This window comes from Schistocerca nitens, chromosome 3 (assembly GCF_023898315.1).
Source record: "Schistocerca nitens isolate TAMUIC-IGC-003100 chromosome 3, iqSchNite1.1, whole genome shotgun sequence".
Lineage (NCBI taxonomy): Eukaryota > Metazoa > Arthropoda > Insecta > Orthoptera > Acrididae > Schistocerca > Schistocerca nitens.
In genome coordinates this window covers 648,985,422-649,002,054 of record NC_064616.1, presented here as the reverse complement: position 1 = coordinate 649,002,054, position 16,633 = coordinate 648,985,422, and the positions used below count along the sequence as shown (strand labels likewise).

General features: G+C 38.7%; 1 protein-coding gene across 7 annotated transcripts in view; it reads left to right on the top strand.

Moving 5' to 3' along the window:
• Positions 1–16,633, top strand: part of LOC126248609 (ephrin type-B receptor 1-B) — a 364,329-nt gene that overhangs the window by 254,513 nt on the left and 93,183 nt on the right. For all 7 annotated transcript variants that reach the window (XM_049949753.1, XM_049949752.1, XM_049949749.1 and 4 more), the window contains one exon: positions 3,763–3,833. In XM_049949753.1, coding sequence (XP_049805710.1) covers positions 3,763–3,833 — 71 coding nt within the window. The remainder of the gene's footprint in view (positions 1–3,762; positions 3,834–16,633) is intronic.

The window sequence follows — 16,633 nt, the reverse complement described above, 5'->3', positions numbered from 1 at the left end:
TCTATTATTTGGTTCTTGTTGATCATTATCAAAGAAAGCAGCAGTGTAAGTAACAACAAATAGCAGTCTCTTGCCATTGTTTCGCTAATGAGGCGATTCCTCTTTTTTTTTTTTTTTTTCCAATTGTAAGCGGCGGCAACATGCACAAAAGCAAGCCATGCCGCGAGTGGCGACAGGTCATAAACACTTATTACCAGAATGCGACAAACAATGCACGACACAGTACAGTAATGTATTTTCAGCTTAGAGTGACGTAAACACCTATAACATAGAGAACGGCACTTATCAGATCAAAGAAAAATAAGCAATCAATTGAAACCAGATGAAGCACGTGAAAAGGGAAGGGTACCCATATAAATACAGACGGAGCGCCTGACACATAGCAAGGGCTACCTGGTAAATCTTAACTGCTAAGCTTACGACTCGAACCAAACTACTGTAGCTGTATCGTCAGTCATTCGACCTAAATTGTGTCTCATATTACAATGGACCAACTTTGTTTCGATTTGGAGGTGTGGCCTAAAACTTTTCTCTCCCTTTGAATTTCGAGTCAAATTTCAGGTGCGGCTTAGATTCAGGAAATTTTTTTTTCCTTGATTTCGAGTCTCATTTTTCAGGTGTGGCTTAGATTCCAGTGCAGCTTAGATTAGAGTAAATACGGTAGTTAATAATTGTGCTGTGTCCAGGTAAATATCTGTGTCTCTTTACTCACAGCCAACTTTTGTTCATTGAATCCAGTCAGCTGCTTTGTGAAAACACGGCCCTTTTTATTATTATTATTATTATTATTATTATTATTAAAAAGTCAAATTAATAACCAAACATCCTTTCATAAAACACTGTTGGGGCAGCTCTTTCCACTCAGATGTTTTCCAAGTCATAAGCAGATGTGGTGCCCATTCTTCTTTGATATAAGGGGATGATTGTAAGCATATATTCTCCTTATATACAAACAGTGTTAGAACAGTTTACAGTCAGTGAAACATCCCCATGAAAAGGATCCTGATAGGCCTGTGACTCCTCCTGCACCTAATAGACAGTGTCCCAAGTGGAACATCTTATTGATGTGTGAGGTAAGGGGGAAAGGCCTCAAAGTTGTGTGTAAATCCTTTGTTCGTTCTAACGGGATATATGTGATCCATCAACTGAAGGCAAAGAAAACTGAAATTGAGTAGTGTTATTAAAAGGTCAGAAAGTGTGACATATGTAATAATAACAAACACCCCTCACAGCCTCATAACACCCATCACTTCCTCACAACACCCATCACTTTCTGACAGCAACCCTTACTTTCTCACAACCCCCCTCACTGTGTTACAGATTTTCTCATAACGTCCCACTCTCCTCAGCAACCCCATTCTCTCTTCCCAATGGCTAGTCTCTTCCCCAACAACCCTGTCTCTCCCCCCAACAACCTCTGCATTTCTCCGCAGCAACTGCCTCTCTCCCCAACAACCTCTGCCTCTCTCTTCAGCCTCCTCCCTCTAATCACCAACATCTGTGTCTACATCAGTATTTTGCAAGCCATCTGATGATGTGTGGCGGACGGTACTTCTGGTACCACCAATTAATCCCCCCTTCCTTGTTCCATTCGTGAATAGCACATGGGAAGAATGATTTTTGGTAAACCTCTGCATTAGCTCTAATTTCTCAAATTTTGTTCAAGGTCATTTCACAAGATGTATGTGGCAGGAAGTAATAGGTTGTGTGACTTTTCCCAGAAAGTACTCTCTCAAAGTTTCAATAGTAGAAACCTCTCTGTGGTGTGAAACACCTCTCTTGTAGTGTCTGCCACTTGAGTTTGATGAGCATCTGTGTGCTGCTCAAAAGCCAACTAAACGATCCTGTGATGAAACATGGCTATTTTCATGGGATTTTTTAATCAGTTCTAGCTGGTAAGGGTTGCAGATTGATGAACAATACTCAAGAATCAGTTGAGTAAGTGCCTTGTATGCTACTTCATTTGTGGATGAGTTACATTTCCTTAAGATTCTTTCTATGAATCTCAGTGTGGCATCTGTTTTTCGTACTATTTATTTTATGTGGTCATTTCACTTACGGTCGCTCTGGATAGTAACTCCTAGATATTTTACAGTAGATACTGTTTCTAGCAGTTTGTCACCAAAAGTATATTTGTACAGTAGTAGATTCCTTTTCCTATATATTTGCAACATGTTACATTTATTTATGTTTAGGGTCAACAGCCAGAGACTGCACCATTCATCAATTTTCTGTAAGTCATTTTGCAAATTGATACTGTCTTCTGGCGTTGCTGCTTTTTTATAGACATCACATCACCTGTGAACAGCCTTAAAGAGCCTCCGATGCTTTCTGCTAGCTCGTTTATTGATCGTAGGCTGTGAAAACCCTGTAACTCCATCTGCCTGTGAAAACTCGTAATTCCAGTAACCAGTACCTCCAATAAAAAAAGAGAGATTTGAAAGTATGTGGAATTGCCTAATTTGTCAATAACGATGCTTGTACTATATATTTACACATGTAGCAACTTTCTATATCGGTGTATATTATTTTTTAAGACTCTGTTTTTGCTTCTCATGTAAAATATAACAAATGCAGTTATGAGGTTTTCATTGCCTACTGTTGTTATATACATTGTGAACAGTAACAGTCCTGTCACAATTCCTTGGGGTACTCCGGACATTACCTTTACATCTGTAGAGTTTGTTCCATTTAGAGCGACACGTCAAGTTCTATCTGCAGGAAAACCCTGAATCCAGTTGCAAATCTGGTCCAATACTCGGTAAGCTCGTATTTTTTTCCCTAACATCGTCCCCCCCTCACTCGGCCGAATCTCCCCCCTCTCTCTGGCTAACCTCTCCCACTCACTATCCCAGGCTGTACCAACACTGCCCTATGAGGGAAAAGCACTGTGTCCACACCAGAGCACACTCGCGGGCAGGGGCAAACAGTATAGGCTACGTGCTAGACAACCAAATTGCACACGTCGTACGTATGCTGTATGTGCTTGGCCGCCCTTGGCTTCCTGCCTTCGGCTGGAGTACGATTGTGTGTGCCTTGGCCCAGCTGTAAGACTGCCTGCTCACCCCTGGCCGCCTGTGCCCATGCCTGCGCAGCTGCTCGTGGGTGGGCACTTGAGCTGGAATAGTCTGCACGCCAAACCACCTCACTTACTCTGTCCAGCTTATTCCCATCCTCCCACAAATCTCTCCCCTTCACTGCCCCAGCTTTCTCCCAGCTGTCTCTTCCAGTGTCTTCCTCCTCTCGACATTATTAATTAAACAATGTAGGAAAAGATAGATTGCTACTTACCGTAAAGAAGACACATTAAGTTGCAGACAGGCACAATAAAAGAACCTTTTAGCCACAGTCTTCATCAGAGAAAGAGAAACACACGCCATTCATACACACGCCATTCATACACACAAGCAAGTGCACCTCACCCACACATGATGGCCAACTCTGGTAGCTCAGACCAGAATGTGTTCCTGCCTGGAGTTTCCATTGTTTCATTCTTAATTAAAATGTTTATTTGTTAATTTATGTTAATACATATTGTTTTACAACTATGAATGGTCAATTTCATACACAATTATATTTGTTACCTGTGCTGTTATTGTACTTCTAACCTGCTGTGTGACTAATTTTTATCAAGATTTTCTCCTTTTATGGTACTAGTTTTGATTTCAAGAAACTTTTATCATCATGTTGCTAATGGATGATTTTTTTAAATGGATGATGTGTTCGTGTACATTATTGGTGAATTATGTACTTGCATTTCAGCCGTGGAAGTGATGAGTGCAATAAGAAGCAGCCTAGTGACTGTGATACACTGGAGTACAGGAATGGAGAAGGTAAGTTCATACAATCATATTGCTGTGGGAGAAATTTGGTGTGTATGTGCATGAGTAAATCAATGTTTTCCCTTTGTTTCCTCATTGTGTTAACTCCTGCTCATTCCAATACATGGAGGTTATGCTTTGAAAATTAGTGTGGTGACTTATTTATTTGTGATCCATTTTGCATTTGAACCTCCCTTTGCCGTGTGCATTTTAATATTTTCCTTTTGAAAGTTATTTGTACTTTTGAGATGAATGCAACAGTCATTTGAGTCTGTAAAAAGTATCAAGAATGCTATCCTATAGTGTAAGTCACAAATTGTCTCTGAGATTTCGTGCTGTAAATAAAATGAACGTATAATGGTGAAGTCTCAATTGTACAGCATTTTCTTCGGTACAGTAGTCAAGGGCACGTGGTACCTCTTTGCTTGCTTATTGATTTGAGATATTGGGGTTACCTATGTGAGCTTCAATTTTCTGGTACTGTTATATTAAAAAAAAAAAACATTTGACATTGTTGTGGTATAATGGAAGCTTGTTGTGGTGAAGGAGCTTATCTTGTGTTAACTGAAAGCCACTTGTTAATGTCTCCTTTCACTTTCTTGAGTGCAGCATGTTTGTTTTGATGTGTTTACATCTTGGTGAAAGTATCTGTGGAAAACTGACGTGCAATTTTCATGCAGTGTATGCCCAAGTTGCTTAACAATCTCATTTTAAACTAATTCAGGTTATAAGGTGAAATTAATATTTGGGGTATTTCTTGGTGACTGCCTTGCATCTTCTAAGTTGCAGCTTGATTGTGAAGAACATTGATATATTACCACATTGATATATTACCACTATGCAAAGGCATTCCAGAACCATTTCAAGGAATGAATTTGCATTTTTATTGTTGTATTCTTTAAATTACCACCTCATATGTGCTTAGGGTGGATCCAATGAAGTGTGGATCAGTTGTCGTCAGCATTAAATTGTGCCAAAAAAGCATAATTCATTTGTTCTTAATATTATGCTCAGATTCTCCAGTTTGAGAATTTGGTTCTGGGCTCTCAATGTGTTAGTAAATATTAACATTTCACTTTCTTATGGCAGAAACAAAGAACTTTACTATTAATTGTAAGTTTATCGTGTGAAACAAAATAGTAGCTCTGCTGTACAATCATTTCAGAAACTAAATAGGTTCACTTTGCAAACTTAGCACTTTCTCTTTGATAAGGATATTACTTGTACATGTACTGTTTCTTAAATGCTCACTTGTTGACTGCAGTGACAGTGAATTCAAGCTGAACATTTGATATCTATGACAGTGTGAAGAGAGAGTGTATAATTAATTGTACGTACCAGCTGGGAAGGAGAACTTGAGTGGAGTAGAACAGAACTGTCATTTTTTGATTCTGTTAGAAAAAAACAAAAATCCACAAATCTTGCATACTAAATTATTATAACATGTAAGTGCTTCATGAATGTACAATAGCCAATAAAAGGATATTTATCTGGTAACACAGTAATTAATACAGTACTTATTGTTGCTCTGATAGTTACAGCAGAGATTGTTACAATTACTATGTTCATGTGTGTGTGTGTGTGTGTGTGTGTGTGTGTGTGAGAGAGAGAGAGAGAGAGAGAAGCTACAAAAAGGGATCCTGAAATCTATTAATACAGTCAAGACTATTCAAACATCATGTATGAGGTAACCGGACTGCCAATTGTGGCACATTTTTAAACAAAAAAGGATCACAGCATTGTAATAGTGAATGCAAAACTTTGAATGTGGTATTGTGTGAAATGCTCAGACGTGGTTTATCTTTGGAGGCTTATCACAAATGAGTGAAATCACAATTTTATCTACATTGGAATTTCTTTCACTTAGAAGGATAATAAGCAGTTATTTTATTTATTCGCTCATACTATGTGAATATTGTGATGCAAACTATTTACGGTTTTGTTATAGCCACTGGTTCTCTCACAGGTGCCCACTCATATCCGTTGCACTGTGTTGAATGTGTGGAAACAAGATCTGTTCTTGAAAAATTCATTCCCCATATTTTATTCTTGTTTTGACAACCAAATGCTGGGGGATGATTGTTTCTGTTTTGACATGCAAGGGCCTAATGACTTCTTGCTGTGTAATAAATAATTAAATACAGCTGGTTATGTACACTCTTAAGACAAAAATAGACACATCATGAAGGAATCTGCTTGGTATTGATTGACAGAGTTGTTGGATGTGCTGCTGAGGGATATTGTACCAAATTCTATCCAACTGTTGCGTTACATCATCAAAATCCAAAGCTGGTTGGAGGGCCCTGCCCATAATGCTCCAAACATTTTCATTTGGGGAGAGGTCAGTGACCTTGTTGGGTGGGTCAGATGGGGTTTGGTAACCACGAATACAAGCAGTAAAACATTCACTGTGTTAAGGTGGGCATTATCTTGCTGAAATGTAAGCCCAATATGGCTTGCCATGAAGGGCAACAAAATGGGGTGTAGAATATCGTTGACAACCGCTTTGCTGTAAGGATGCCGTGGATGACGGCCAAAGGGGTCCTGCTATAAAATGAAAAGGCACCACAGACCATCACTTCTGGTTGTTGGGCCATGTGATGGGCAACAGTTAGGTTGGTATCCCACCACTGTCTGGGGTGTCTCTTAGACACGTCATGCTGGTCATCAAAGCTCAGTTCAAAGCAGTACTCATCACTCTGACAATTGTTCTCCAGTCAGTGAGATTCCAGTCCCGAAGACATGTCTGGAGATGCCCGGACAGTGGTGATATACCAACCTAACTGTTACCTCTCATATGGCGTGACACCAGGAGTGACGGTCTGTGGTGCACATTTATTTTCATAGCAGGACCCATTTGATTGTCATTTGCAGCACTTGTACAGCAGAGCAGTACAATGATGATATTCTACACCCCATTTTGCTACCCTTCATGGCAAGCCATCCTGGGCCTTTAGGTCAGCATGATACTCACTGCCTGCACGTGGCAAGAGTTTCTACAGCTTTTCTGTATGCTTACCAAATCCTACCTTGGCCAGCAAAGTAGCTGGATCTCTCCCCAGCTGAGAACATTTAGAGCATTATGGGCAGGGTCCTCTAACCATCTTGGGATTTTGATGATCTGTCACACCAGTTGGACAGGATTTGGCACAATATCCCTGAGGAGGACATCCACCAACTCTCTCAAACAGTGCCAAACCGTATAACAGCTTGCATAAGGGCCAGAGGTGCTCAGTTTGTGGAACTCTTTCTTTTGCATAAATCATCCAGCTTTTCTGAAATTGTAATCGTATGTTTGCATGTCCATGTACATCCCATCTACCAATTTCTGTCCCATTTGGTTAGTGGATAATATGGATATTTCGTTCAAGATGTGTTGTGGTGTGGCTCTTTTTTTTTTCTTTAAGTGTGTTACAGTGATGCATGTATAGAATACAACCTTTGTCAAAATAGTTCTCGAACAGTATGCTAAAAAGTATCATAACTCATGGCACCTGTGTCCCTTTCCTTGCATACACATCTGTCCTAAGTGCATACCCAATTGAACTATGGCTTACAATGTATAGCCTTATGCTGCACTTGTCTGACTTTTGTTTGCTGTACATGTGAAAATGTATTACTGTCGAACTTTGCTTTTTCGTTCGCGGAATTGATGTTTTCCCACCATTTACAACATTTTCTATCACTCCCATCAAATTTCGAATGCTCACAATATCATTTCGCACCCATTTTTGCGTTAACATGTTTGTAATATTCTTGTCAGTTATGCTTTATACAACAATGTTTGTCGAGAGAAAACTGACGTAATTGACATAAAATTACTATGTTACATAGTTAAGTTTCTTGACACAAGCATGCTCTACTCAACAAATCTAAATTGAAACAATTCTGCTGCTGTCACTCTCTACTCAGTGTAGTGGATAAGGAGATAACTAGGTTTTTTTGACAGAAGATATGACTGACCACAACCGTTTTCAAACTGTCTCTACTGCGGATGCGCAGATTCATGATCGTTGTGATCATAACGATGCCTATTTTATTCTTAACACACATTTCACGTGTTTCGTTGTTTGGTCACTTGTAGCACTAGTTGACCCCCTTGCTCTCTATGCATTTCTCAAATTTTTTTGAGTTAAATAATCATTGCTTGAATGTTTTTGGTTTAGATCAAACACTGCACCAGTGTGTGTTTTTCCCTTCATGATTTGCTATGAGAATTGATTCTCACTGTCATGTGCAAATATTTACGTAAGTATTTACTGTGATATTTCACAAACAAACAGTGTGAGTGATGGTTTGTGCGTGTGTGGTTTTCTGTGTAACACAAGAGGCAGAATACCTTATAATCTTAAAAAGATAACTATAGTGCAAGAGGAGCAGAACAACACACATGGTAACATCACCCAAAATACTTAAATAAATATTAGCACTTGACATAGAATAAATTCTTGAAACACGTCATGGTATGTGTGAAAAAATATGTGACTGGTTTAGTGTTTCATTATTTAAATAATGAATGACACACTTGCAGGCTATCCAAAAACAATGATTATGATTAATGAAGTTAAGTCAAAGGTTTTTATTTCCCACACATTTACCAATTCCCAATGTTTCAATGGCCAAGCAAAGTGATAACCTATATTAGATAATAAAAAATCCTTAATGAGTATTTTAATGCTTGTTATATACATATATCAAACATAAACTATGAAAATGCCAACGGTGGATCCTGTACATAACTTTTCTCATATTTCACACCATTTTTTTTAGTCCCTTGAAAAGTGTAAAATCAGGGTTTCACTTTATTCCTTGACAAGGTTCGACTGAAGAACATATCATGTGTTGATGCCCCTCCTCGCCCCCTTGTATACTTTCACCAGTTTTTGCTACTGATTATGATACTCCCTGCATACAAATTTTGCACTTCGGTTCCTCTTGTCCCCCAAGCACCCACTTGTGTCGTTAAGGCATTAAACCAGCCCTACCCATAAAACACACACACAAATGCACACCAACTCTGATAACTTCATCAATGATAAGTCATTAAAGTCAGATCTTTATTTTTTACCTTTTGAAAACTACACATATACTAATCAGGTATTGGATATTCAAAAGGAATTTGGATGGTAAAAAACTGATGCATTTAGAAATCATGATAATAACAATGGTTAGTAGCCTTCCTGGCCTTCCTTTTTCAAGAGTGGAGAAAAGGTGTGTTTCTGAAGTTTCATCATTTCCTTTGTTTCTGTGTCATAATGTTGAACTTTCTGTGTATATACCATGAGCAGTCATTCGAAAAAGAAACCTCTTCATTCTGCACCCAACAGATTCATTAGTTGTTATTTGAAATACACATCTAGCTAGTAGTGAGTAGCTATAGCACGTACCATGACAACGCTCATTTAGGATAAATCTACTGATTTATGATTATCTTCATCATCAGTGTATAATTTGTGAAGGCAACTGCCCTCATATAATAGCTTCGTGTTGTTGTTGTTGTTTTTTTTTTCCCCAGTGGTTTAGCTTGCAGATTCAAAAAGTTACATCATGCCCTAGTTTTGCCAGCTATTGCACTTTTATTGATAATTTGTGAAGAGAGTTAAAAGGGAAAAATATATGAAAAGAGGGAGAATGAAAAGTAATTAATGTGAGAGTAAGCCAGTATTTTAAGTGGCTAGTGGGGAAGGACCAATTTACAAAGTTTTTTTTTATCTATTCATCATCAGACTCTAGCTGCATATAATTATTATACAGAAATGCAAACAAGAAAATAAAGCAGCAGACGTAAGGAAGTACACATAAATAAGACTCTGCTTATCAAGAGGAATGTTTCTTTGTTGAGTGAAGGAGACCGTGTTCCAAAGTGAAAAAGAAAGTAATGGAAAGAGAAAGAGGAACAAGGTAACAAAGGCAAAAGTAACTTACTTCAAAAGGCAAAACAGGAGCTTCTGTGCAGAGAAAAGAGTGAGTACCGATACTTGTCCTGGTTAAAATTTGTCTGTTTGGCTTTGCAGCAGGAGAAAGTGTTGATATAAATAGGCTATTAGGGGTGCAGCATTGAAAAATAGATTGACAGTCCACAGAAAGTGTACAGTACATTATATTAAGAGTCTTATTTGCCTGCTGTGATGTCCATCCGTTTCTTTTTGCCAAGGAATATTTAGTTCTGACAGGTTAAAATCATTTCAAATCGTTGTTCTCCTCTCACCCTAAGCTTGTTCTCACATTCTTCTGTAGTTAACTCCAAGGCTAAATTTTAATTGTTGTGTTTTCTGATTTTAACTGATTTATCATAGTTACAGGGAGTATGTTTATTTTTCATGATTTAAGTGCACTATGCAGCTACAGAAATACTAGTCCAACAAACACCTGTTCACTACCATCAGTACTGTTGCAAATCAGTGGTACTATGGGTTTTGCATTACTGCTTTGGTTGCATCTCAGAAAAATGCAAGAAAACATGTAACAATTTTAATGTAATCATAGATTTGACATACTGACAGAATGCCCAAAAGAAATACATTTTCCATTTTAAATCTCAAATCAAGTTTTTAATGGATTGAATGTAATTATTCCATTGGAGAGGTAATAACTGTGACTGGTTGAGATGCAACTTTGAGTCCATTTGTGGCAAAACATTTTAATCTTCTCCATATGGTTAACAACACATTTAGGAAGCTTAAGTTGTGTGTAAAAATTGTGAGGCTTTAGATGTCATATTTTAAGATAGTTGTAAAATGTGGAAGATGAACTTCATTCTGAAAGGTGTTACATTATAGAAACATTAAACAAATTGATAAAATGATGTTTGACCAATATCTGAATGTAAGACAATAATTTAAAATTTAATTTTAAATGTCAGTCCCAGTTTTTTATATTCATATATGCTTGGTGTTTTCCTCCATCAGAATTTATAATTCTTTAGAATAGATGGAGTTTACCACGTCTTATTTCTGTTCCCAGAAATATAAACTAGGTGGCAAAACAATTATATAAAATCCCCAGGAAGCTGTGACATCTTACCTGGAAGCATGTATATGAAATTAAAACATAGTTTCCATAAGTGGTAACAGAATGTCCAGTGGAATGTATGTTGAAAAAATCATTATGAACCCATGGCATAGGTTTTTAATTTCAACATTAATTAGTATTTGGTAACTTTATCTTCTTTTGAGATGTATCTCATGCAGCATCAATATGTGGTTATTTTCAATATGTGTTGGAATGGTCTGGCATAGTAATGTTGCTCAGTCAAACTCAGTTGATTTGAACTTTGTTTGAAACTTCTTGGCTGAAAATAAATTGCTGAAGTACCCCCATAAAACCTGTTAGTATTTTAACACAATGCCTTGTAAAAGTAGATCTATGTGGTAGGTGGTGGATTGCTTTTGGCTACATTTATTTAGAAAAAATACTGTTTTCAGTTTTAATCAGTGAACAGTGACCTCAAAGGTTATATTCACAAATTCTGCTCATTTATTTATATTCAGTCTTGTGGTTTCTTCTCAGCAGATATCCGTAAGAAATATTAATATATCAGAACTGAAGCACGTACATAAAATTAATACTTTAGTCTCCAAATTGTGATCCATTTATCATTATCTGGTAATGCTACTCTGTACTGTGACATGAGAGTCATCTCCAGCCAGTGTCTTCTTCACATGCAGCTTTTGTTTCCATGAAACATACTCCAAGTCTTATGTAGTATTGTAAATTTTGTAATAATACATTTTTGTAATTTTATTTGTGAATTTAGAGGCAAATAACATTCATTCCTGCCCAGGAGAATTGTTCTTTAATGTTTGTGTGTGAAATTCATAATAAAAATCTGGTTTTCTTTGGCAAGCAAGTTTATCAGCTTTTCTCTTCAATTAACTGTTGATAAAAGGAGAATGTATACCGCAGTAAGATTACCGGTAGTAGTAGTCTTGCTCATAATATACTGGGCAGCAATGTTACGCAGAATTAGTGGCAATGAGTGAAAATGTGTGCTGGACTGGGATTCAAACCCAGGAATTCCTGCTTTCTTGGCAGTTAAATTAACCACTGCGTCACCTGGACACAGTGTTAGTCGCAAATCTGCAGATTATCTTGACATGCACCTCAACTGACTCACATCCCCACATTGCACCACCACTTATCCACAGTCCCCGTTCATGTCCTTCGTGCTCACTAGTTTTAGATTCCCGCTGAAGGTCGAATGTAAATGTGCATCCACACTGATGGTTGTGGATTCATAGCTCATCAAGGCGTATCGATTATATGAATGCGTGATGTCTGTTCTTTTGAAAGGACAGCTGCCACACAATGTTTTTGAAAGAACAGATACCAAGCATTCATATAACTGATATGCCTTGATTTGCTATGAATTCACTACTGTCAGTGCAGATGCATGTTTACTTCCGACCTCCAATGGGAATCTAAAATTAGTGAGCACAGAGTACAGTAGTCCCACTTTCTGTCACCAGGTGAAAATAATGGTGCTGTAAGCAATCAGAATGTGAAATGTTTCCTGTTTTGACATGTATGCTGTTTGTCACTTGGCAACACATGTTGATTTCTTTTGTGAAGTGACTGTTGATGTAAAGCATTAAGAAGATCAAGTTTTCCATATGAAACACAATGGCTATTGAGAAGAAAGACCTTGCACTGGTGGTAAAGTTGTTTTATCAGGATGGCAGCAATAGCAACGCTACATTGCAGGAATAATGCTGATGGAAACAGCTACAAAGAGGCCCATGTCAATAAATGAGCTAAAGAACATGACAAGGAATTTGAAGAAATGGTGAATTCATTGGTGCAGCTGGGAGAGGGAAGCGGCCCATTCCCATGGCAGTTCTTGATGAAGTTGATGTAGGCATAGCTGAGCATCCAGCACCTGCCTGAAATTCTGCAGCCATGGCTTGAGCTATGTCACAGGAATTGTTTCTCCCGTGGTCAGCCGTTCAAAAGATTTTTCCCCACATTTTACATTGCTGCAAAATAGGCTACAACATCATGAATTTACCCTTAGTTTTTTGGCATGCATGGAAATGGATGACAATGTGGCTAGGGAATATTCTTTGGATGGACAAGGCACATTTTACTCTGCATTGTGCCGTGAATGCACTGAACTGCTGCATGTGGTGTTCTGCTCCACCACGTTGTGCAGGAACATTTACTGCATACAGCTTATGTGACTGTATGATGTGGTTTCATGAAGTCCTTCATTCTTGATTCATTTTTCTTTGAGGAGATGAAATCTCGTGGGCCTGTTTGGTGTACAGTGCCATCTGTATGTTTTAAGGATCTCCTTCTGCAACAGGTGATTTCAGCTTTGAAAGAATGCAACTGTGTCCACACAGCTATTTTCATCCGAGATGAGGTGACACTACATGTTACTTGCCAGGTTAAATATTTGCTTCGAGAAACCTTCGGTAACAACATCATCATCTGTAGGCAGTTTCAAGATGCGTGGCCTGCCAGATCTCCTGACGTAAATCCATGTGACTTCTGGTTGTGGGGGTATCTCAAAGATCATGCCTATCAGGGATGTATCTGGGCTCTTTATGATCTGAAAGGTAACATACAATGACATATCACTCTGATTGCACTGGATATGCTGCGAGCAACTGTCGACCATGCTGTGTTAAGTACGCAGCATGTTAGTGAGTTGGGAGACCATATTTAACACATATTGTAACTTGTGACCGTATCCTGATAAATATACCAGAGTCACCGTTATCATGTGTTTGAGCGTTCCTCCCCTTTTCCTGCACCCACACCATATTCTGGCTACATACAGTGCTATATTTTCACCTGGTGGCAGAGAGTGGAACTATAATTATTTTAGCAGTCTCCACATTTGCACCAATTAATGGACATATTTGCCATGTTATAGTGTCCTGTGATGTATACAGCCTGCACTGTAGTTTTCTAAACACCACCAGTTCAGTTATAACCACCTGGAACTATAAGACAGAACAGTGCAGAATTTCGCCAGCCATTTCAGTGTCAGATGGCAACAGTGTGTCATCAGGCATAGAATCAAAAACCATTGTGTCACTCTTGTGTTTCTCTGCCAACAACCCACCACAGTAAGGCTAGGGAGCTGTTGACATGGGATGTTTGAAACGTTGAATAATATCATCTGGTCAAGTGAGTTGTAGTATGTGTTGATGAAAGGATGTGAGTGCTTCAAAAAGAATGTGTAGCAATGAATTTCTCTTGTCAGGTATATCTGCAGCATTTTCCAGTATTGAAATATTTACATGAAATGAAATAGGACCTGCTGCAGGTCATGTGAACAAATGGGTATTTGTTCACCTTTAGTAACTGTTAATCATGACAGTAGTGCACCCTGTTATGACTTCCAGCTCGTGTCTGGTGTACAAATAAAACACTACGTGCATATGAGGATACATACTTGACACCAAGCCCCCATGAAATCAGTCATGTTGGGTACATGAAATGTGATGTGAAGGATATGCATGTTGATAGAGTCTGTACCAATCAAACCCTGTCAACTGTGTGCTGTTGTTCAGCATTTCAGTTCTTTGTGGCTGATCAGTGCTTGTTGTGAATCAACAAGTTTCTGGTTACTTGTGGAGAGCAAGAAACAAGTTCGAATCATCACTAAAAAGGAAGTGGTTGTTATATGTTATTGCATTCATAATAAATTAATTAACAACAAGGTGAAAATGGTAATAAAATAGAATGGCCATAACTGAAAGCATTTTGACGTCTACAAAACAGTATGAGACACCACGGTAGTTTTTGCATTGAAATATTGTGACATGGCATACATTGATATGGATACAAGGTGTATTACAAAATCAAATGAGAGACATGAATGGCACTTACCATGTATGGTGTTACTCCATCAGTAGCATATAAATTTGAATACAGGATGTGAATTCTTTTTTCAGCAATACCGGATGCACAATGGTTCTCCATATTGTGATAAGGCCATCCAATACTGTTTGAGTAGCACTTCACATTGCTAGATAACTGCCCTTTGGCATTCAGTAGTAGTCCACAATGGTTGTAGCAGACCTAGAGTGTCTTGTGCATGTTTTGTTGAATATAAATCCGGAGATTGAACTGACTACTGTAGACACATGATGTTGCAGGTACTCATCCATTAAGCCTGGCATGTGTGGTTGGGCATTATGAAGCATTACATGGAACCCAGGTCCATATCTACCTTGTAAAATGTGCATATACCATTGCAGGATGCTACTCCTATTGAATGCAGCCATCACAGTATACCTAGGGAACTACCCACATAGAGAACATAACCACATAATTATAGATCAATTTCTTCAACATCAGTCTGCTGCAGAATTCTTGAACATGTATTGAGTCCAAATACAGAGATGTGTCTGTCCAGAAAAGAGCACGGATTTAGAAAGCATCACTCATGCAAAACTCAGTTTACCCTTTTCTCACATGATAGCCCACAAATCATGGATGGAGGGCAGCAGGCAGGTGTTTGATGTAGTGCCCCACTGCAGACTGTTGATGAAATTCTGAGTACATCGATTAGGAGGAGGAGGAGGAAATTAGTGTTTAACATCCCGTCGACAACGAGGTCATTAGAGACGGAGCGCAAGCTCGGGTGAGGGAAGGATGGGGAAGGAAATCGGCCGTGCCCTTTCAAAGGAACCATCCCGGCATTTGCCTGAAGCGATTTAGGGAAATCATGGAAAACCTAAATCAGGATGGCCGGAGACGGGATTGAACCGTCGTCCTCCCGAATGCGAGTCCAGTGTGCTAACCACTGCGCCACCTCGCTTGGTACATCGATTAAGTTCCCAGATATGTGAGCGGCTTGAAGACTTCTTAAGTAATAGACACAGTACATTGTCCTCAACAGTGAGTGTTCATCAGAGATAAGGAGTTTCCTTGGGAGTGCCCCAAAAAATCTTATAGGACTGTTCTTATTCTGTGTATACATAAATGATGTGACAAATGGGGAAAACAGCAATTTACGGCTGTTTGCTGATGATGCTGTAGTGTGCGGGAAAGTGTCATTGTTGAATGACTGTAGGTGTATACAGGGTGACTTAAGCAGAATTGTAGTTTGTTTGATGAATGGCAGCATGCTCTAACTGCAGAAAAATGGAAGTTAATGAGGACAAGTGGGAAAAACAATCTTTTAAAAGTTCAGATACAGCGTAAGTAGTGTGCTGTCTGACACAGTCACAATCGAGTAAATATGTAGGTGTAACATTGCAAAGCAATATGAAATTGAATGAGGATGTCAGGTTGGTTATTAGAAAAAGCAAATGCTTGACTTGATTTTATTGGGAGAATTTTTCGAAGGTGTAGCGCATCGATGAAGGAAACGTCATATAGAACGGTAGTGTGACCCATTCTTGAGTACTGCTCGAGTCTTTGGGATCCCCACGAGGTCAGATTAAAAAAAGACATCAAAGCAATTCAGAAGCATGCTGCTAGATTTGTTAGCAGCAGGTTCAGTCAGCATGCAAATATTACAGAGTTGCTTCATGAACTCAAATGAGACTCTTTTTTCATGAGCATTACCATGGAAATTTAGAGAACTGGCATTTGAGGCCGATTCCTGATTGTTTCTACTGCCGCCAATGTACATTTCACTTAAGGACCACGAAGATGAGATGAGAGAAATTAGAGCTCATAAGAGGCTTGTAGACAGTCTTTTCCCCTTTCTCGATGTGTGAGTGGAGCAGGAAAGGAAACGACCTGTAGTGGAATGTGTGCCCTCCACTGTGCACCATATAATGGCTTGTGGAATATGTACGTAGATTTAGATACATCCTCAAAAAATCCAGGAAGAGCACCATTTTTCC